Source organism: Ursus maritimus, unplaced genomic scaffold (genome assembly GCF_017311325.1).
Source record: "Ursus maritimus isolate PB19 unplaced genomic scaffold, ASM1731132v1 scaffold_3, whole genome shotgun sequence".
Lineage (NCBI taxonomy): Eukaryota > Metazoa > Chordata > Mammalia > Carnivora > Ursidae > Ursus > Ursus maritimus.
The window spans coordinates 88,866,909-88,889,332 of record NW_024425563.1 but is presented as its reverse complement, the minus strand read 5'-3'; the positions used below and the strand labels follow the sequence as shown (position 1 = coordinate 88,889,332).

The following is a 22,424-nucleotide window of genomic DNA, read 5'->3' as shown; positions in this document are numbered from 1 at the left end:
GAGAGAAAGATTTGCCTGCCTGCGGAAAAGCCCAACACCCCTACCCTCTACTGAAGCCTGGATCAAGGCTCCAGCATGTGCAGGAAGGGGTGGGGGAGGAGGGTCAGTAACTTACCTTTGCTCTGTTTTAGGGGTGTTTCATATGTCTTCCCCATTGCCTAATATAACTGAACCCTTCCCTCTCAGTGCCTGACTCCACAGGAGAGTGACTCCGAGAGCTCTTACAGTTTGGTTAGAGACAAACTAGCTAAATATGAAGATACTGTCATGAGAAGTCTTCCCAAGTCAATGTGAATGTGTTTTCAACATGGTCCGTAGTGCCTTTGAGTTACAGACTAAGAGGACAGTGGTCTTGTGCATGGAGCAAACAACTCCTATGTGGTGGGAACAACAAGTCACATTTGGAGTCATTTCCTACCCCCTGCCCTTGTCCTTCTGGCTAAGTGAGCTTCACCAAGGACACTGCGGCCACACGCAGTAAAGCCAACCCAGCCAGAGACCAATCAGCCCTCCCGTCCGACGTAAATGATTGCTAATTAAATGCTTGTTTAAATGGCTGATTCTAACAACACGGAAAGCATCGTGTTAGAATGTACAGGCCCCGGTACAGTGATGACTGCATTAATGTCGGTTGAAGTGAGATTGACATTTTGACTATGAGAGAGGGGCTCCCAGTACCTCATAGGTGGGGGATTTTGCATAGCTGGATGGTTGAAATACCCTGATGATTTGGGCTCAACTCATTTATTTCATTCCTGAGGTGGGTGAGACACAATGACTTTGAGTAACAGAAGCAACGTATTATGAAATCAATGCTGAATAAAGTCTAAGAACATCTCAAAAAATCAGTTTCCACAGTTATATTATCCATTCCCAACCGATCACACACACGAGTACTGTGGAAAAGTCGTGTCTGTTCCGTCAGCGTCGTCTTCTAAAAATCACAATTCTGAAAATTTCTGGGCACACCTGGAAATCCATGCGGACTGTTTCGTTTTATATGTTTCACCCCCAGAATGTGTCAGGGACACAGTCTTCAGTAGAGGAAAGGGCACAACTTGGAGACGTCACTTCTAAACGTTGGGATCAGGAGAGCTTTTACTATGTCATTTCCATATACTTATTGTCTCATAGAAAACCTGTATGGCTTTATTTGAAAATTTGTTAAAAAGAATTTGTATGTTACTAATTAGAATTCTTGCATATTATTGAGGACTTAGACACACCATGAGAAATCCGCTGGTTAGAAATGTGTATAATAGCCTCTGTCTTGCCCACTATTTCTCCCCTCTTCTCCAACAACCTTTGCTTCTTTTACAAAATAAAATCTTGTTTTCTCTGATTCCTACTGCCAAGTTAGAGACAAGATTCATGCTTGGGAGAGCTCGCAATAGCTTCTCGGGCAGCATGTCTTTTCCCCTGTGTAGGACAGATACCAGGTACTACAGAGAGGGGCAGAAATCCTCAGTCTTCTTGTCAACATTTTACTATAAGTTCTTTGATTTGTGTCTCTTTTGTCCAGAGGCAGGAATGAGAACATTTCAAGAGAATTGCTCACAACCATAGTTTTGTTCAACATAGTTGCTTGGCACTTTTATTGCCTGAAAACATGATCTGCTACCATTCATGGAAGGTTGCTAGAAAATCAGCCTCACGTGTTCATCCGAACACTGAGAAGAAGGACCCTCTGTGTCCCCCGCTGTGGGGGCACAGATTTTTCCTGCAGACAAAGAACAAGCATGGACGCTGATGGGGCACAAAGGGCGGATTCTGTGAAATCTTCTGTTTCCTCCTCAGGATCAATGCTCCACTTTTCTTCCCATTGCTCTGCGCCCCAGGAACCTAACCCTTATGGATTACAGTAATGGGACTCTTTGCTCTGATTTCCAGTGGAAAGTGGGCCAATGGAAATTGAAGCTCAGAGGCCCATCACCATGTCACCTGTCAAAAGCATTTCTTCTTGGGCACTAGATTTCCAAGCCTGTGGATCCAGAGCCCTGTGGAAAAAGAAACACATTCCTCTAGTGGGTTGATTGGTATAAAAGGAATGGCCTCTTCCACTTGCACCTGTATTTGGCCCCTGTGAGGATGCAGGCCCCCTTCAGGGAGGGAACCCTAAGCTCACTCTCTCCCACTTCCCAGTCTCTGCTGATGCTTCCATTAACTGCTCCCAAACAGCAACCAGTAACTAAGGAAACCATGTGTGCCGTCCCCGCGTGCCACCTCGTCATGCCCAGGGCACGGTAACGAGAGGTAGACTGTCCATCTGGAGGAGCAAGAGAATAAACCTCAAGTAGACGGGCACACAAATGGGGTATATTTGCCCCCAAATAAATAAAACAAGTGGCAGAGTTGGGAGATTTTATCTAGCTCCTTTCTCTTTCCACAAAGCCACCAAAGTCCCATCTGTGACAGAAAAAGATGTGCCCCGTTCCCTCAGTAAGAAACAGGAAACCGGGCAAGTGTTGAGAGAGGATCAGTAACACTGGTGCTTTTCTAGTTGGTGAACACAGTAGAGAGGAGCTTGTAGATTATTTGTAACGCTTTTAGTTAAATCAGGGACTCTGAGGAATTTTTAAAGTTACTAAGGCATCATCAGCTAAGTAGAATAAAATAGAGATCTCTGTGTAGATAAACGGTTACAGGGCTTTATGGGCCAGTATTATGAACCCAGTTGCGTTCCTGATGTTCTTCAGTAAGTGTACAGAAGTGAACCAATCCTTACTCTTAGGAAAAGAAAGTAGACAAATGTCTGCCACTTTCATGATGTCAGCTAAAATCCAGCCTCTCACTTGTTCTGATTGATTTTTTCTGTCCTTCATCTGTCCTAGTTGCCTGCCATCTATGAGTCAAAATTGAACTGTTTTAATCACAAACTGATCATTCCTGTATGTATTTTTTAACTTCTAAATTACAGTTACAGAGTAGTTACACGTATCTGTAGTTATATCCTGAAAGTGGCAGAATTAGCATTTGTAATCCACAGGTCAACAGCTATCTTTGATTGCTTTCCTGTACTCAAGTAAAAAGAATTAAGTTCTTGGTAAGATTTTAATAGGAAATTTTTCTTAGAACTCCTTCTGTACTAGGTAGGGGTTGTATTAAGCACTTTATATGCTTATGTAATGCCTCAGTATCAAAGGAAAGAGGAAAGAGAGTCTGATGGCCATCAAGATACCTCCACAGACATCACCAGCCCTGCCCTCAACGTCTGATTTGACATAATTTCCTACTGACTTGCATTCCTATTTAAAGACTGTATCTTGAAATGGTCTGAGTATCTCAGAGAAAAGTTAAGGTGCTCAGAGATTTTCAGTAATTGTGAAAAGCTCAACCTGAAGGGGGTGACAATGAACAAATGGATTCAAATCCACTTAGCTGCCAGATAACGTGCTAGACGTTGAGTCTCTTGAGGAAATCATGTGATCACCATAAAAATCCTGCCAATACACTGATTTGAGGAAAGAAAGAATTGATGCTTAGACAGGAACAGAAATGTTTCCAAACAAATAGTTCATGCAGTTTCAATACTCTACTGGGCCACTTAGAATTCCCTAAGTGTCTGTTAACTTTACAGGAACATATTCTGGTATTTGTGAGCAAGTAGGGGTTGTCCCAGACTTGCCCCCCAGCACAGCCGATCCTACTCAGGCCACTATGAGTGGTCACTCAAGAAGCCATTCCTAAAAGGTCACAGTAGGCAGACATCTAAGAGTTCCCTTTCTGGAGAGTCTTTCCCAGAACGCTTCCTGCTAATGGAGTGAAAATGGCTAAGAAAAATCACTATCTTCTCTGTTTTGTGAAACTGCCCTAGCGAAAATTATTGTAGGTCAACTACATGGAGAATGCTCAAAACCCCACAGCCGGACTTAAGGGTCAAAACGTTCAATGAGGATGTTTTGGAAATTTGTAGCTGGCATAGTTTTCATCTCCAATACGTCATGTCACCCGGAGCCCTTCCTCTGTTTCGGCTAAGCCATGAGAAATACCACCCATGAAAGGAGACAGTAGCTGTGCCCAGAACAAGCTCATTTCTCGAGTTAATCAAGAGATACTGAGCTTGAAAGTCGGATTTATATGAAAAAGAAAGGGATTTTCTAAATTTCCAAATCTCCTATTTATAGATTTGCAAGCAAGCCCGACAAATGTGGACAGACTTCCATCAGATATTCTGGATGCAGAGAATTGGGGGTGTGGTAACAGCCAAGTTAGCACGCACCCCAGAAGACGACTGGCACTCCAGGCTGTACGTAGTGTGAGATGTTGGGGAAAGAGTAAGTGAAGGGTCTTTGCTGTTCCCTTTCTCTGCGGGTCCTATCTTAGAGAGGGTAAAAACTTCCACAGAAACCAAAAACACATGGAGACTCTGAGAGCATAGGGCTGATGTGAAGCTTCCGCAATATGGCCGCAGTGCACATCGCCAACAGGGCAGGCATCTGCACAGTCCAACCCAAACCAGTACTGACTTTCCCCACAGGCTGCCCATGGAAGAGACCACAGGTGCCTGCCAGGGTCTCTAAGGGGTTCAGTCAGGATGCTGGCATTACCAGACCAGGTGGCCACGGGGATTTAGAGGAGAAGCTGCAGGGTGGAAACTTTACATTCCCTGGTGTGGTGTAAGTCAGTACCTGTGGGGTCAGGGCTGGTTATTGCACAAGATAGTTCCGATGAAGAGGCTGATTCCTAAAGACCAGCAGACCAAAGTGCTGGGAGAGGGTGGGAGGAAGACCGTAAGAACTCACTCTCCTCCCATGTGTACTGATGTCATCCTGAGAATGAGCAGGAGAGAGAAAGTAGAAGGAACCTACCAGAGGAGAAACTATTTTCCATTGGTAAGTTTAGCACCTCCCTTCAATATCAGAATTTGGAAGAGATGACACAAGTAAGTTATCAACAATAGTGACACTTTCCTCCCCTGCAACACACCCAGAGTTGCAGCCTCTGTTTGTTGTGACCAGTGTTCCCTGGTGGAGGGTGGCTATGTGAGGGGACACAGTGGGGACCAATATCCATCGTATGTCCACCCCTCTCTATACTCTGGGCAAGGCTGTGTCAGCCTGGAGAAAAAGTGCCTTTTTCTAATTATTCTGCCAAAGCTGTGTCCTTTTTTAACTAGCTAAAAAGGAGCCTTCTGTGCTACAGAGAGTCTGTTCAGGAGGCAGAAACTACACAGAGTTATGTAGGAGACACAGGGTTTTTAGAAAACTTAAATCTGTGATGCTTCCTGACCTTAAAAAGATAAACTAACCTACAAAAAGTGTTGCCAAGAACCAATGAGAATACTGTTCTTTGAATCTAGAACCCAAATTTTACAACTGAAAGCCTTGAGAGAAATGGACAGTCATGAGAAATGCGGTAAACTAGCAACAACAACAAAAGCTGGTGTTTACATAGACCCCGGGGGCCCCAGACTGTGGGGTCAGAGGAGGAGGTCAGCTGGGGCATCTCCAGAGCTGTCTTCTGGGGAGCAGAGGTGCTCCCACCCCAGCGACTGGTGTGAGATGATGAGATGAGAAATCCAAGATGCGTAGCACCCAGCCTGGAGGAGAACTCCGGATTATCATCAGTACTTCTTTGAAATTACATATCTGTCTATTCCCCAGCATGAAATAATTGGGACAATTAATTGAGAAAAGTCTTCCTTGAGGCACATTTGCAGTATTTCTATCTGCACATTTTTATAACTGTGTCTAAGTCCCTGTCTCCATCTGTCTCCATCTCTGTCTCTATCTACGTATCTGAGTCTGTGTCTGTGTCTCTAGCTCCACCTCGGCTTCTATCACCTGTGCCTGCACGCATCTACTGCCGTCTAACTATCCTGAAGTGGACTGGTGGGATGGCTGTTGTCTCAGCCTGACCGATATTCTCCAGACAAATCAAAACCTTCATGAGCAACTGCATGGAATGGTGGCCCCGGGTTGCCCCACTATTTCCTTCCCTGACACCAGCAGTCACACATACCTAACACGGATGACCCTCTGGCCCTCAGCGTTCTCAGGTGGCCACCTTGTCCATGGAGGCAAAATCTGGGGTATAACAAGATGGCCAGTCACAAGCAAACATCTATCACTTTTCTCTGAGCTAGTAAGTTCATTCTTCCATCTGTTCAGAGTATGTGAGAACCTTAAGAAATTAATGCCTTCCGTGAATATTTTGAGGGTAAGTCTGTTTTGTTCCCTGTTTCTCTCTTTCCAGTTAGTAGCCAGAATGACACAACCAGAAACATCTATATCCATAGAAAAAAGGATAATTACCTTTATGTACCATACTCAACATTGTACCTGCCCCCTTAGTCATGTATTGGTACCAAAAAAATGAATCAGGCTTTGGATATCTGATGCATATCTGGTCTCTTACAACACCTGCTCAGAGGCAGTAAGAGAATAAACAGGCAGCACTGAGACATCCTGTCTCCCCCACTGGGATTCTTCCTACGCAGTCCACAGAACACAATAGATGAAGCCACGTGCAAATGTGCCAAGTATTAGAGAGGCCAAGCCAGTCAGGCCCTCACCCTGCGCTCCCTGACAGGTACCTCGGTCCTACAACAAGGGGGAAAGCAGCAGACAGCCACCAGCTGTGCCTGCAGGATGCCAGCCTTCCTGCCGCAACTGCCCGTGGACCCGATTGCCTCCTGATGAGAGCTGCTGTCTGCGGTTGTTGAACAGCCTGAGCGGGTCCAGGACCGTCAGTTCCTTGTCCTGAGAGATTTCCAGGGAGTATGAGCGGCACAGGCTGCATTAACAAGGGGCTTGAAATGGAGGGAGCGCGGGCGACTGCGGTCATGGACGTGACTGTGAGCAACAGGTGCGGCGCCAAATGAAGGAAGATGAACGCAAGTGCTGCTGGGATACAAGCGCTCCCAAGGAGGACCTTTGTCTCCGGTGTCTGACCCCGCCAGCGTCCGCACATGCCTCGTCTCTAGGGCAGCCTCCGTACACACTTGCTGAATTAATCTGTGAATAAATGAATCTCAGGAAGCATTATTTTGGAAGCAAATTCAGAGTATTTCCTGTAATTAATCCTAAAACATGCATAACTTTGAGAGAATGTATTTACAGAGACACATGTTTACATACATACACACACGTACATATACATGTACACATATTCTTATTACGTAGTGGTATATATTATGTCATAGTGAGTATATTCGGAAGGATTTTATTTAAGAACGTGGGTTGCAAACATGGATCCTCTGATGCAATTACTGTTCTGTCACTTACATCAGACCTTTGGTAATAATATGTAATTATTATCAAAAATATCCCATATTCCAGAACCTGTGCTTGCAGTTATAGTAAGACTGAAATACTGTCAGTTATTTAATTTGCATTAACTTCTGAGATAGAACTGTTATCACGTCTACTTTCAGATGAGGATTTTTTGACAGAAAGAGATTCAGAAATTGGTATAGTTTCAGGCAGCTCCTGAGGGACGGAGATGAACAGTTCATAGCTTCAGACATGAGAAAAAATGAAAAACTGCTTCAGTGGCATGGAGAGATGCTCAGAGTATCCAGTGAACTGAAACAAAGACTACAAAACCCTGTGCAGATGCAGCTGTGACTCATCAATGTCTCTGTAGTCCCCAAAATAATACTTATGCCCATGTATCTGCAAAGAAGAAATCTAGAACTCCACACACCATAACGGAGCAAGTGGCTGCTCATGGGAGATGCTCATGGTCATTTTTATCTTCATCTTTATCCTTTTTCTCTAAGTTTCTTGAAGGAAGGTCTTTATCTACTTAGCAGCCCTGTGACTTTCCTTGAGTCACATGTCACTCCTCTGTACCTCACTGTCCTGATCTATGAAATAAAAACTACAATCATCCATATCATGGGATTACTGTGAAGATGGAAAAGGTGAAGAAAGCTTAGGGAAAAAGTCTAAATATATAAAAATACCCATTAAATATTAGCTTTTTTTTTTGAGGGGTGGGGACAGGCAGAGAGAGGAGAGAATCTTTTTTTTTTTTTTAAAGATTTTATTTATTTATTTATTTGACAGAGAAAGACAGCCAGCGAGAGAGGTAACACAAGCAGGGGGAGTGGGAGAGGAAGAAGCAGCCTCCCAGCAGAGGAGCCTGATGTGGGGCTTGATCCCTGGAATGCCGGAATCACGCCCTGAGCCGAAGGCAGATGCCTAACGACTGAGCCACCCAGGTGCCCTGGGAGGAGAGAATCTTAAGCATGCTTTAAGATCAGCACAAGCACGACGACATGGGGCTCTATCTCAGAGGCACCCAAACACCACAAATATTTGCTCTTCTGAAAGTATTTATGAAACATGCAATATTTTAAAATATTATACTGAGAATGTGTGTTCATAAAATAGCTCCTGGCAAATAGAAACCATCCTCATTTCCACAGAAATCAAGACTAAACCACTAACCCACTTCTTCACTGCACGACAATACAAGGAACAATCCACTGGCCTCCACAATATAGACAGAACTGGTATTGAACGTTAACTGACACAAATCATTCAACGTCCAGCACAAGTGCAGGACCTGAGTGATTAGGTGTCTTCAGAGAGTAAGTAAAATGCCAGTAAATTATCCATTGACTTTTCAGTATAAAACGGTGAAAAGTCTATTTCTAATACTAGTATCTGCAGTGGGCTTCTTGTAGAAACATAGATACCTCCTTGCAACTTTCCTGTATGAACTACTCACCTTAATGGTAAATTCCCCCACTAACACCAACATATTCATTTGTTCAATCCCCTACTTGAAGACCCTGCAGTCTATTGTTCAACTTTGAGAACTACTTGGGGGAGAGAGGGATTTGCAGGCCAGGCACACACAAGAGATGAAATTACATGTGATCCTTCAAAATTCTCCCACCTCAGTTGGGCTCATGTTCCTTGTCATTTTAACCCATCCTGCTTATGACCATGACAGTTTCTTAATGGGGGGACCCTTGCCTTCTTGAGCCTGAGCAGAACCTCCTAGACCCTTGTATTTTTTATGGAAGAAAATTGGAGGCCAGAACCCGAGTGGGACACACGAATGGGGAAGACGAACCCTTTCCAAAAGGAATTGTGTGAGAAGTATGGATTCTGCTGCTTTTTGTTTTATTTTATGTTTTTAAATTATTATTTTTACAGAGTTTATTTATTCATTTGACAGAGAGAGAGGGACAGAGAGAAAATAAGAGGCATGGCAGAGAGAGAGAAGCAGACTCCCCACTGAGCAGGGAGCCTGACTTGGGACTCGACCCCAGAACCTGGAGATCATGACCTGAGCAGAAGGCAGATGCTTACCCAACTGAGCCACCCAGGCGCCCCGTGGATTCTGCTTCTTAAGAAATCTTTGCTACATTACTATTTTGTTTCTCAAAATATCTTTCCTAGAAGTGTTTTCTCATGTCACATATGGAAGAACAGTGGACCTTTGTAACATAGTGTCTTCAGGTAACAGCCCTCACGACACAAAAGGTATATCAGCTTTTCAATATGAGCCCTAGAAAAGTCAGTGAAAAGTTTAATGTTAAAATAATGGAAGAGGCAAATAATTTATGTGGCATTCAAAAACTGGAATACTATGATGCCATTAAAAATGACATTTTAAGACAGGTTAATAAAAGTGAAAATGTTTACATCAAAAATAAAAAACTACACAAAGTTCATACTCATACGTTGTGTCTCAAATACATAAATGTCTCTCTTGGTAGAGGAAAGAAAATGAATAGAAATATTTAAGTTTTAAGATACCATTTTCCTTGGGGCACCTGGGTGGCACAATCATTAAGCGTCTGCCTTCGGCTCAGGGCGTGATCCCGGTGTTATGGGATCGAACCCCACATCAGGCTCGTCCGCTATGAGCCTGCTTCTCCCTCTCCCACTCCCCCTGCTTGTGTTCCCTCTCTCGCTGGCTGTCTCTCTCTCTCTGTCAAATAAATAAATAAAATCTTTAAAAAAAAAAAAAAGATACCATTTTCCTTGACAGGAAGGATGGGTTTTTCTTCCTTATTCTTATTGATTTTATACATTAAAAAGAAAAGAAAGAACAGAAATTTTTACAGTGAAAATAGTTCAAAGTCACTTTTTGTTCTTTTTCAATAATAAAAATACAACTTGAACACTTTAGAAGGGACATAATATTGCCATGCACAAAATATAATTTCTGTTTATTATCACTTATCAGGTATACTTTATGTTCATCCACATTTTTAGACTGATATTGTAACTTTCTCAGTTTTGAAAGATACTTATTTCAGCAATTATAGATGTAGAAACTGAGACAAAAAAATTAAATACCTTAGTCCACATCCAAAGGGGTAAGTAGTATAGGAGGGTACTTACTGATTTTCATAGGCCATTAATCATATTCATGAAAAGTTGGTAAGGCCCTGATAAGTTTCAATATACGAAGTTGACTAAATGGGTTAAATGGTATGTTAAATTGGCTGTTAAATTGTATGTAGTCATGAAAAATACTATTCTCATAGATTATTAAAGACCTGGAATATTGCTCACAATAGTAATTTAACCAAAAGAAGAGAAAATACACCAAATATACAAATCTCACTTAAAAACATGTATTTATATATCAACTACCAAGCAATCCTATTTTTAGTCACAACTACTTAGAGAAAATTCAAGGTAAAAGTAAAAGATGGGTGCTTTGTATTGTCATTTTTTACCTCACTTTACTCGGATTTTCTCGAAGAGTTACTGTTACTTTACATGGTCTCATATTCACCAGCTGTGTCTCTGCACGAGTTACGTTTTGCCACTGTCCTCATTTGTGAAAGGGAGAGTAATCATGAACAGCTATGCAAGGGGCCTGCAGAGTATTAAATAAAATAATGCAAGAAAACGTTCAGACCTTTGCCTGACAAATATTAAGTCCAAAACACACATTACACATCTGTGAATTGAAAAACTTATCATCACGTATTAAACATACCATTTCCTTGAAAACGACCCTGCCTGTGACATCACGCTCCTGAGGCAGTTGCAAGGCCCAGGGCAAGTAGAAGCTCGTTACCAGGGACGGCTCTGACCCATGTATCCCCAGCAATTGCAGTCTGGTCCCTTCTTGGAGGCACCCAGATCATAAATGAAATTTGATTTCTCTGAACCCTGATCTTCATGACAACATCTCAATCAACCTTAAAAAACACAAAAATACCCCAGTGCTTGTGCAGATGGCATATTCAATAATGTCAGTGAGATATTTCAGGGTCTGACTGTTCTTTTGCTGGGCTGCATTTCAGAAGAGTAAGGTCAGGTTTCGTATCTGAGTCCGCAATCACAGTAAGTCAGAGGCAGACAGACACAGGGACTGAACCCAGGAAGCCTGTTGTACTGTTTCTGAGCAATGTTTCTGCACTATGGGATTCCAGGGGAATGGCTGGGTGGGTGTGAGAATCACCCTGCCTCACCCCAGCACACACATTTACCAGGAACTTCTTCCCAGATTGGAAGCCCTCTTATGCCATCTGCCCAGTTCATGGGGCACAGGAAGCCCCAGACCTGCTTGGATCTGTGACAGATCATGAACAACCCACGGAAACATCTAAGCCACCACTTCTTAGAAACCTGAAGCAGCCCCGCCCTCCTGCCTCTGGCCTGACAAGTCCTGCTACCAGGGACTTCACTTCTTACCTTGTCACTGGGGACCCAGACAGGCCAACAAGATGCCGCTGCTGGAAGAAGTCATCTTCTCGTCCCTCTGGGCCAGTGAGTTGTCCCCCAATCACTCCAGTCTGCAGGAGACACACAAAAAATTCTTTATTGTGGCCTTTTTCCATATCATTTTTTCATGGGGTTTTCCCCTTTTTTCTTGCAGTTGGCCTTGGGCAGGTAAAGATGGAGAAACCTGAAATATCAATTTCCAGAGCAAGAGATGAGAGTGCCCGTGTATCTTGAAAGGTGTCCACTGGGGATGTTAACAAGACAGCCATGCACTGGTGCTGACAGAAACCAGATCAGGGAGAGAATATCTCACATTTGTCTCAGCAAAGCTTACTTATGGTCGCTTAAGTGGGAAGCACAACAAATTTCCACTTCCCCCTTGAAAATAAATGTAAGGATTTGAATATAAATTTCTTAAGGAAACAAGATGAGGCCGTGTACTCCTGTGGCTGCTGGATTGGGACCCACAGCATCAGCGTTGCGGAGAGAAGCTGCACAGGAACTGTCTTCAGGTCTGACCCACTCACATCCTGCCCAACATGGGCCACCACAGAGCTGCCAGCTGGGTGGCAGCCTGAGCCGCTCCCTCTGCGGTATTTCCTGAGCGTGGCAGGCAGACATCTTAGATTCTGCTCACACAGTGAGCCCCATATGGTATCAGCAATATGGTGCAAATCAAAGCAGTTTGAACTGATATCCCACCAAATGAGGCTGTCCGGGAACTCTGAAGATACACAGTGAATGGTACAAAGGAAGATCCATTTGTCCGTTAATGCACTGTAGAGAGATTTCTAGTACCTGAAGGGTTCAAAATGAAGATAGGAAAGGCGTATACAGATTGCCTAGTATTTCCTAGTATTACTTCCAGTTTTATTCATGGGCATTACAGTTTTTCAGAGGTAGAATGATCTGTCAAACATAGAAATCCCATGCCTTTATCACCATCCTGTGGCCATCCTGAAGGAATCTACTGACTGTTCTATCCCTAAGTATATGGCAGTTACTTGGGTATGGGAGACACCAAGGTGTACATCCCGTATCCTAGAGGTAGAAGCAGCACCTCACTCCACATTCGGGGTCAACACCGGGACAAAGGAACACTGCGTTGGAACAGACCCCTGAGAGCAACAGGTGCCTGCAACATGGTGGATATGGCTCTGAAACCTTGTTCTCCGGGGTTCTGGAAAGAGAAGTAAAAATCCTGAATATGGATCAGATGGTTAAAAAGAAGGATAATAGATGCTCCCTTATTCTGTAAAGATCTTTCACAAATCATGATTGAGAATAAAATTCTGTAATTAGTAGCTGGATGTTTGCCGGTTTTCAGCAAATAATGATCCACACAAGCCACAAAACCCCCTCCCCCACCTCCTGAGAGTCCACTTTCAAATGTTGAGGTAAGATCTTTACTTCAGAAAAACTCGATGCTTTTGGTAACTTGGATATCTGAGCACATAGTCACCATGCATGCGGTTCACCTCTGGTTCCTGAGACCATGACAACATCTTCATTGTTTCTCCTTCTAAGAATCAGGCGGTGCTATCAAGTGCAGAGACGCTATGGAAGCAGAATGAATTCCTCCCCCAGCCGTGTCAGCCCTTCCCAGGGCAACCTCAGGATCTTGTGTCCCACACCCGGTCCGCCGTGATTCCTGACTGCGGTGGGTTCCAGGGGGAGGAACTTGAGAGCCTGGGTCTCAACAAGGCCTCAACTGTCCCCTAACACATCTACAGAAACAAAGGTAAGAAGACCCCTGAATGAAATATGGAGTCAGAGAACATGAACACTTTCTAGAAAGAAGTGAATGAAAAGACGGATTAAGCTTCTCACAGTCTCTGTGCTAAATATTTTACACCGATTATTTTATTTAATCCTCAAAAGAGCAGCAGAATGGACTGAATTGGCCACACAAGGAGATGGGGCCGCCCTGACTTTTCAACACACACCAGCCATGAAACACTATGAACAGGAGGGAAAGGACGGCCTTATCCATGTGGCTTTGAAGTGACAAGGTACTATGTAGCCATCAATAACCTGTCTTTAGAAGAATTATGTGTAAAATTTACGAATTCAGTGAGGGCTAGAGAGAATTTTCTCAGATTTGGGCCTTAGTCGGCATTTCTAAGATTTCCAAGGGGCCCAGAACCTGTTGTCCTAAGAGAGGACTTGATCAAGACAGAGGGTCAAAGGTAGAGTCAGTATTTTCGGCACTAATGCAGTCAATATTTTTTTGATTTTTACATTTAATGAGATTTATATAACAATGTAAAATGTAACTATATATGACACTTAAAATGGTTATATAAATTTTTCCTATCTAATACTATTACTATTCTAATTCCCTTAAAAAAAAAAACTAAACTAAAAAGGTACAATCAAACATAATGGCAGTATAATAGTTATCACAACAGGAGAGCTGCAAACTCTGCCCAGCCAGGCAAGCCCCAGTTTTGTAAATAAAGATTTATTGAAACACAACCTTGACTGTATACTTAGAAATTGTCTGTGGCTCTTTCCACTACAAAGACAAAGTTGAGTACTTGCAATAGAGACCCACAAAGTCTAAAATGTTGACCATCTGGCCCTCTACAGAGCATGTTTGTCAATCACTGCTCTAGAATTATATACCGTGACATTTATTTTTATTTTAGGTTTCTCTATTTCTCAGTATTTCCTCAGTGATCCTTTGTTACATACCCATCGTCCTTGTAATAACGGACTCACTCCAGGTAAATTGCTTAATGTATCTTTGATTCATTTTCCTCATTTGAAAATGAAAAATATAATAATACTTACCTGAGAGAAGTGTTGCAAGGAGGAACTTAATACATATAAAGTTCTTAAAGTGCTTGGAGCATGTCTAATGCTCAGTATATTGAGGCTTTCCATTCCTTATATGGGGTATTCCAGCATATCTGAATGTAATGTAACAAAATAGGAAACAAAACTCATAAAAATTTTAAGTAATAGAAAAAAGCGAAAACACACAACTTTTCCTTTCAGACATTTCTAATCCAACACCTGCTGTTGACCTTTCCAGAACGTAGCCGTGCCTATTCCTTTCCTAACGGTTTATGACTCCTTTTATGCTGCAATAGCAGATGTGAGGATTCACAGCAGAGACTTTAGGGCAAGAGCCTAAACAAAATGTTTGTTATCTGACCCTGCAGAAAAAAATTGACAGCCCTTCCTCCGCAAGGAAAGAGTAAAGGAATAAGTTTGTAATTATAACTAAAATTCAAGATGTAGTTAAGAGAAAATATTGACAAAATTTACTCCATGAAAATGAAAACAAAATTTGCATGGCAAAAAGCACCGTAAGTTAAAGGACAAGAGCAAACCATGAGGAAATATTTACAACCTGTAGAGCACGTAATGGTCCACTATCACCAAAATAAAAACACATTTTAAAAATGGAGGTAAAACATTAAAATATCCTACAGAAAAATGGCAAAAGACTTGAAAAGTCTATTCATGACAAGAAATATAAGGTAGATCTTAAAATTATACAGAGTTGATGAACTTCCCTTACAATAAGGTAGAGTTCATTTGATGCTACAGAGATACCGTATCTCTCTCGTAATCCTGGCAAGAACGTAAGTTTGACAATACTCAGTTGGCAAAACTGTTGAGAGATAACAGGCACTCATACATTTCTGGTAAGGATGCAAAATACAGCCATTTCATGGGGGAATTTAGAAATATCTAACAGAAGTTCATATGCATTTACTTTTCAACCTGGCAAAAACACTTCAGAAATTTACTCTGAAGGCACAATTTCAACACTATGAAAATATATGCAAGAAAGTATTCATCGGGTAACTGCAAAATGTGAAACTACATAAATACCAGACATAGGAGATTGGTTGAATAAATGGGGCACGTGCATCCACTGGAGGACTATACACTGTAAAACAGGAAGTACGATGCAAAATCAACTTAACTTACATACCAGCAAGACACAATTGGAAATTGAAATTTAAAAATGGTACCATTTACAATAGCAACAACACCACCAAAAAACCTATAGAAGAGTGAAAACTTTATCCAAAAATATGAAGAATTTGTATGCTGACAGTAAAACTTTAAGAACTAATTAAATTGAGAGGTATGCCATGTTCATATCAGAAGCCTCAATATTAAGATGTTGAAATTTCTCCCAAAGGAAGTAGATTCAATGTAATCCCAATGAAAATCCTAGGACTTTTCATAGAAATCCATAAACTGGCTGCAAAATTCATACAGGAAGGTGAAGGACATACATTGCCAAATCAGTTTTGAAAAAAAGTTTTAAGACTTACTATTAAGCCTCAATGATCAAGATAGTTACATATCGCCGGGAACGGCCAGCAATCCCTGTACCGACGGAAGAAAGATGACTCCAAACTTCGCCATGAAAGACAGGAAAAGTAACAGGGGTCAAAGCTCAGATGCGAAGACCCTTTGCTGCTCTTTTATTGGTCCTTCAGGATAATCACAAATCCTTATCACTGTTTCTCAAGCACGTGAAGTTGACAAGGGGTCTTACTGAAACTGAGAGGATCTGTTTACGGGAAAGATACAATATGCTAATTTGGGCGTGTTCTACGAGTTCGGCTAAACGTAGCCTAGGGGACAATGCCTAAGTCTCTTACGTCACAGGCCAGCTGTCTGGGCTAAGAAAGCTTGGGGAAGACAACTCCCTGTGGCGTTCCTACGGGAGAGTGGTCACGTAGGCCTCCATATTCCAAAGGCCTAGGGCCTTCTCCGAAACCCTCCCCGCGCTCAGCGGCCAACGTGTTACATTTTAGCAAGGCAGCTATTCTGGCTGATTTCATGCTCTACGTGAACCCCAGCAACGTAGGGTGAATTCATAGATGCATAGATAAGAGGAAAAGAATTCAGAACTTGGACAACACAGAAGTGATTAATTTCTAACATGATGCCAAGGAAATGCAATGAACAAAGAATAGACTTTTCGACAAATGGTATTGGAACAATTGTTCACCTATGTGAAAACAAAAGAAAGCAGGTACAACTCAATACCCAACACAAGCTAATTAAAACTGTTTTTAAGTTGTAAATGTATAACCTAAAAAATAAAAGTTCTGGATGGAAATACAGAAGAAAATCTTCGTGACCTTGGGCTAGGCAAGAATTGTTCATAGAGGACACCAAAAGCAAGATCAAAAAGAAGTATTTGATAAACTACACTTCCTCAAAATTAGCATTTCTGCTCTTGCAAGACTAAAATTAGAAGGCAAATGGAAAAATGTCCGGAAAATGGAAGGAAAAGCCACAGATTAGAAGAAAATATTTTTAAAAGACAAATCAGGAGTAAGACTGGTGTTCAGAGTATTAAGAGAAACATCACAACTCAATAATCAGAAAAGAAACTCAGTTAAAGAATGGGAAAGACAAATACTAGAATTTAGGCAGAAATCACCTTACATTTGCTTTTCTTCTGTTTTTGGTAGAATTTTAAGGTAAGGAAAGTACAAAAACAAAATGGCAGAGGACTCACATGTGCTCAGAGACATAGAAAGCTCGAAATGGCACTGCCACCATTTTACAATAATATCCAAAAAAGCAGGAAAGAAATTTAATATTTTGAGTCCATCCGAGAACTGAGGTTGCAGGGTATGTGACTTATACAAAATCTGGAGACAGACAAGCACTTGCAGGGCCAAACAGGAGGTGAGCATTTGCTCACCCTGGACAGATATTGTCAAACACATTCGATAGTCACAAGATCAAAGTGGAATTTGTCAACGCACTAGTAAGTGTTGACTATGGACCAATGAGAGAGTGTGAACCCAAGGAGACCACATATAAGGTATTTCCGAGCACCTTGCAAGCTTCTTGTCCAACACCCCGCAAAATTCTTGCAGGGAGGATCAAGGACAATTAAGAGAGAGCTTCCCTTGGTGCTGCGGGAGGGAAACAACCGTCAGGGCTAAATCCACCCGGACCTAATCTACACCATCACCACGGTAGAAACAAGTGACGTCATCTGCCGGGGAAGGACACTGCAGTTGAGCGAAGGCAAAGGAGGCAGCCGCTGAAACTTTGCCCAGAACAACTCCTTCTGTCCAAAAGTAACACAATTTCTTCTGCAATAGGATGGGCACCAAACTACAGCCTGAAGTAGGTGGGAACCTCCTGCAGCTGGGGGAGGGGACGGGGATTGAAAATGCTCCACTTCCGGAAAAAAGGCAGGAGTACTTGTGAGGCCACATCCTTAAGACCTAGTTTCACTGTATCTGCTTAAATTGAGACTTAATAAAAATACCAGAGAATGGCTCCATTCCTGACCTTTCACCGCCATGCTGGCAAACCTTGAGTAAGAGTAACAGTGGAATAGAGCTGAGAGAGCTTCAAAAGACAGACTCTCTCTGGGGAGCAGAACAAGGAGAAGACTCAAAGACAAGTGAAGAGACAAAGACAAAGCAGAACTAGAGGATTTTTAAGTGTCTCAACTCTGACAACAACAAATTTCAACCCTGGTAACATAGCAACAATAAACTTCAAACCCAGTCTAACCCCTGACTACTTAACCCAACCCCATGTGACCCAAGGTCACTTTATCTTCTATACTTAGCTCCCTGGGGAGGAGACTGGCTTCAGGAAGTGTGAATTTTCTCTGCCTCTCCATTATAAGAAGCTTCCTGGGAAGCAAGCCATACCAGTGTGCACAATGGTGTGGACTCAAAATGAATGAATAAATGAATGAATGAATGAATGATGGAAGTACAAGGCCTTTGGAGTGGTAGAGAACTAGGTTTGAATACCTGCTTAGCCACTTAACTGACAGCACCATCCAAGCAAGTTACATAACCTTTTTCATAGCGTTGCTGGGGACCGAAGGAGGTTCCATAGAGGACAGTCTAGCACAGGGTCAACACATCACTGTGTCCTTTCCCATCACAACTAAACTGCTTCACTGAGCCATCTCAGCTAACACAGGAACTCAGAGACTCTTTAAATGTCGTATCTTATATTGTCCTCCAAACAACAGTAAGGTTTGCTTCATTTTGAAAAGCTAAGAATTGTGAATAGGAAAAGAGTCCAGGGTAATAATACAATTTTTTTCCTCCAAGATTTTTCTTCATTCACAGCAGAGTATAGGAACATCATAGCATCTAAAGCAAAAACTACAGCAATTGTTAACATCCCCCCAAATTTGTGAACTTTCTCCAAACTACTGATCTATAAAATGTATATATTTCTTCATAAAGTTGTGGGATTATTATCTCATAGTAATAAGTCTTTTCTTTTATTTTTTTCAGTACCAATAAGTTTTTATGTATTCATTGTATTTTCCCAGGGTAAAGAGAGAAGGGGAAAGGGTCAGCGTGTGTATTACTTTTCTGCCAATTTTCATGATAGCCTCATAGTTCCCCACACTCTTGCCAAATATGGTGAGAAATCCATAACTTAGAAAAAGTGCTCAAGGATAGGTGTGTTTGAAGCAAAACCTAAAGGAAAACTGTGAGGTATTGCCCCCAAAAGGAAGATAACAGTGAATTATTACAACACGGTGTTTTGGTGAGGTCTTCTAGGATCTGAGAGTTCTTTACACCAGGGACATATTAAATAACACTGAGACAGATCTTACTGAGAAGGTCTTTCCTTGGTTCTAAAGCAAACCTTTCTCCCCTGTCCTTGCTGCTGAAGAACAGGGTTGCTACTGCCTCCCCAGTCCTGATGCATGCCCCCTCTTGGAGAAAATTCTTACTAGCCAGAGACAATGCCAACTGCATGGATGGACATGTGTCTTTGGCTTGGGTTGTCTATATTCCTTCTTTGTTCACTGTTTTTATGCCAACTATCAACTTGTTCAAGTGCCTCTGATTTCTCTCCTTTGCTTTTCAAAGAAATACAAAAATTAGAATCTCTCAGGATCAAGTCTCCTTTTCCCAAACACCATACAGAACATTGCATATATGTTGCAAGCTCCCTAGCTTTTCCATGGAGGAGGCCAAGGTGCCATGGTACCAACAAAAAGAAGAGTCCCTGAAATGAATCTTGGATGACTCATGCAAGATTACAAGCAATACCAGCCCAATTCCTGCTGGGACACCGATAGGAAAGACAATGGACTCTTTTTCCTGATAATCCTTAAATTCCTCAAGTCTGAGGAAGCCCCCTGCTATTGTGCCTGCTGGGATCTCACAGTGTCACACAGTCAGAGGGGACCTGTAAGAAATCCTTCTCCATTACTAACCCTCAAGTCCTTTCTCACTTGAGCAACCACAGCAGACCCTTTCCTGCTCTTCATCACGGGTTCATAAGCTGGGGGGACAGGAAGGGCCCATTGGACATATGTAGTCTAATGCCCACACAGCAAATGGGATATGGAGGTCCAGGGATGGCAAATGCCTTGTCCAAAGCTAGTTAACCATAGGGGCAGAGCTACAAATGCATTTCCAATGATCACAGAAGAGTATCCAAGAGGCTTCTTCTTTTAACCTAGCAGAGAACTGGGTTTGTTTTCCAATTTGAGTTTTAATAAAGAATCTATTTTTCTATGGGAGATAGAATTCTACAATTTTTTTTTCATTCCAGGAAAATATTGTCATCAAGGTAATTATTTTCTTGTACTCTTTGCGCGGTAAAGATTAGTGTTTCCAAATGGTACAAGTGGCTTACTAAAAATTGGAAACCATTGTTCACATTTCTCAAGTATATTTCTGTTGGCCTGTTTGATTTTTCAGTTATTGAGGCGTATCCTCTGTCAGAAATACAGTCCCAAACTGCTGACACAGCAGCCTGGCGTTCGTGAGAACAGAAGGGCTTTTCCTTTGATGCATTTCTGAGCAGTTTCACACACTTGAGCACCTGGAAAGCAAAACCTCTTAATTCTCTGGACAATGTTTCTGGTAATTTAGAAAAGTAGATCATTTACCGTTTGGTCCCTATCTCTTCTTTTTCTTTCTTTTATTCTATTTTCTTTTTCCTTTCCTTTCCTTTTCTCTTTCCTTCCTTCCTTTCTTCCTTCCTTCCTTCTTCTCTTTCTTCCTCTCTCCCCCTTTCTTCCTTTTCTTCTTTCTTTCTTTCTTTCTCTCTTTCTTTCTTTCTTTCTTTCGTTCGTTCTTTCTTTCTTTCTCTCTATTTGCTCTCATTGCTTCCATTTTCTACCAGCACTTTTCTGTGACTACTGCCTCCATCAAAACAGACATTTGGGTCACTTGTTCTGAGAAAAACTAATAAAATATCAGATGTCGCAAAGCTTATATTCAAGAACTTTCAATTCCTTCAAAAGATCAGATTGCCAGTACAAGGTTTCTACCCGCTGGTCCTGCCATGAAGCTCAGGAGAAGGCTGACATTTTTGTAGAAGCTCTAACCAGTGTGAGAACCTCTAACCAGGCTGGATCAAGATATTTGCAGAAGGAGCTAAGCTCACAGTAAATCCTCCTGGTAAGTAACTTTGTTCCTTTTAGATCCTGTGAATGAAAAACTGATAGATGCTTTTTAGAAAAAACAATGCCAAATCAATTTAGCATTCGGACAGCAATTTTGCAGCTACTGGTCGCTATATCTTGAAACAAAACTACTTTGTAAATGTTTTATTTACTTTCCTGCTTGCAAGCAGATTGAAATTCTACTTTTAGACAATATACACACAAAAGTATAGATGCAGGCTTGAAATTAAAATGTTTCTGTGACCGTGTCTGTGAACGATTTGTGTAAGTTCAAGGTGTTTTTGTTGTAGATGCTCTTTAAGTGAGGAATACTTTGATGAAGCAGCTGTAGTATTAACACTGCGCCTTTATTAGTCAATTGCGCTCCTTTCTCTAATAACCTGCAAAACCTGTGTGATTGCTTTCAATCTCGTCTTTAAGTGCAGTGCAAAAAATTTAACGCTTACAGTGGATGACTACAGAACATCAATAAATCAACATATTCTTTTTATTCTAGCTTCTTAGTGGGTAGGCTGAGGCTGGTCAGAATTTGTGCTATTGTGACTCTTGTGATATTGCCTAGAGATGGTCCAGTTTAATGGAATTTGTGAGCTCAGCAAACCATTTCTGTTCCAGTGTCCATGCAAAGAGGCTGTCAGCATGGCTTTACATCCTTGTTGGTTCATTTATTGTCTCAGCAAATAGTTACTGAAGGACAGTTTCTATTCTGGACGCTAAAGACACAGTCCTCAACACTCATAAGCTTGTAGCCTAGTGGATAAGTATTCCAGATGCTGGCTTGATTGGGCCCCATGATCTTTGGCCTGTGACTGCCAGAGACATAATGTCTTGGATTCATGAGCTCTTTTGCTTTCTTAATTTATATAATAAATACTTATTGCTTATAAAATCTATATATTTCTTTAGTGGAAAATTTGATAAAGGGGACCCAAACCATTCAATTAGAGACAATAATAGTATTAGCTAAAATTTATTAAATCAGATAACATACTGCCTAGTTTCTGTGCCTTATCTCAATCCTCAAGAGCACTATACATGGAATCTTCTTATTCCAATTTCACTGATGGGAAAACTGAGGCTTAGGGAGCTCTGTCTTGCCTAAATTCACATGGCTAGTTAGTGTGACAAAGTTTAGGACCCAATAGATACTTTTTGTTCCTTAGTGCATGGTCTATACCATTATATGCATTAGAAACATTAAACCATAACTATATTTTGAATATATACTCTTTTGTAGTCTGACCTTTTAAATAGACTGTATAGTTGAATGTTTACCTATTAGTAGCTCATAATTTGTATGACTGCTCATGCAGAGAACAATGTTTCTGCTTCTAATCATGGCACTAAAATTGCCTCTCTGCCTAGAAGAC

At 41.7% G+C, this 22,424-nt stretch overlaps 1 long non-coding RNA gene and 1 gene segment (V, D, J or C); one reads left to right on the top strand and one right to left on the bottom strand.

Annotated features, from left to right (window-relative positions):
• Positions 1 to 22,424, top strand: part of LOC103674603 — a 44,533-nt gene that overhangs the window by 3,823 nt on the left and 18,286 nt on the right. The window contains 2 exon segments of the C gene segment in view: positions 18,966 to 18,976; positions 20,999 to 21,049. Coding sequence covers positions 18,966 to 18,976; positions 20,999 to 21,049 — 62 coding nt within the window.
• Positions 6,664 to 11,755, bottom strand: LOC103674602. Its single transcript, XR_571667.2, has 3 exons — positions 11,619 to 11,755; positions 10,652 to 10,794; positions 6,664 to 6,956 (listed from the first exon to the last, which is right to left on the bottom strand). It is a non-coding gene; the product is annotated as an uncharacterized LOC103674602 (long non-coding RNA).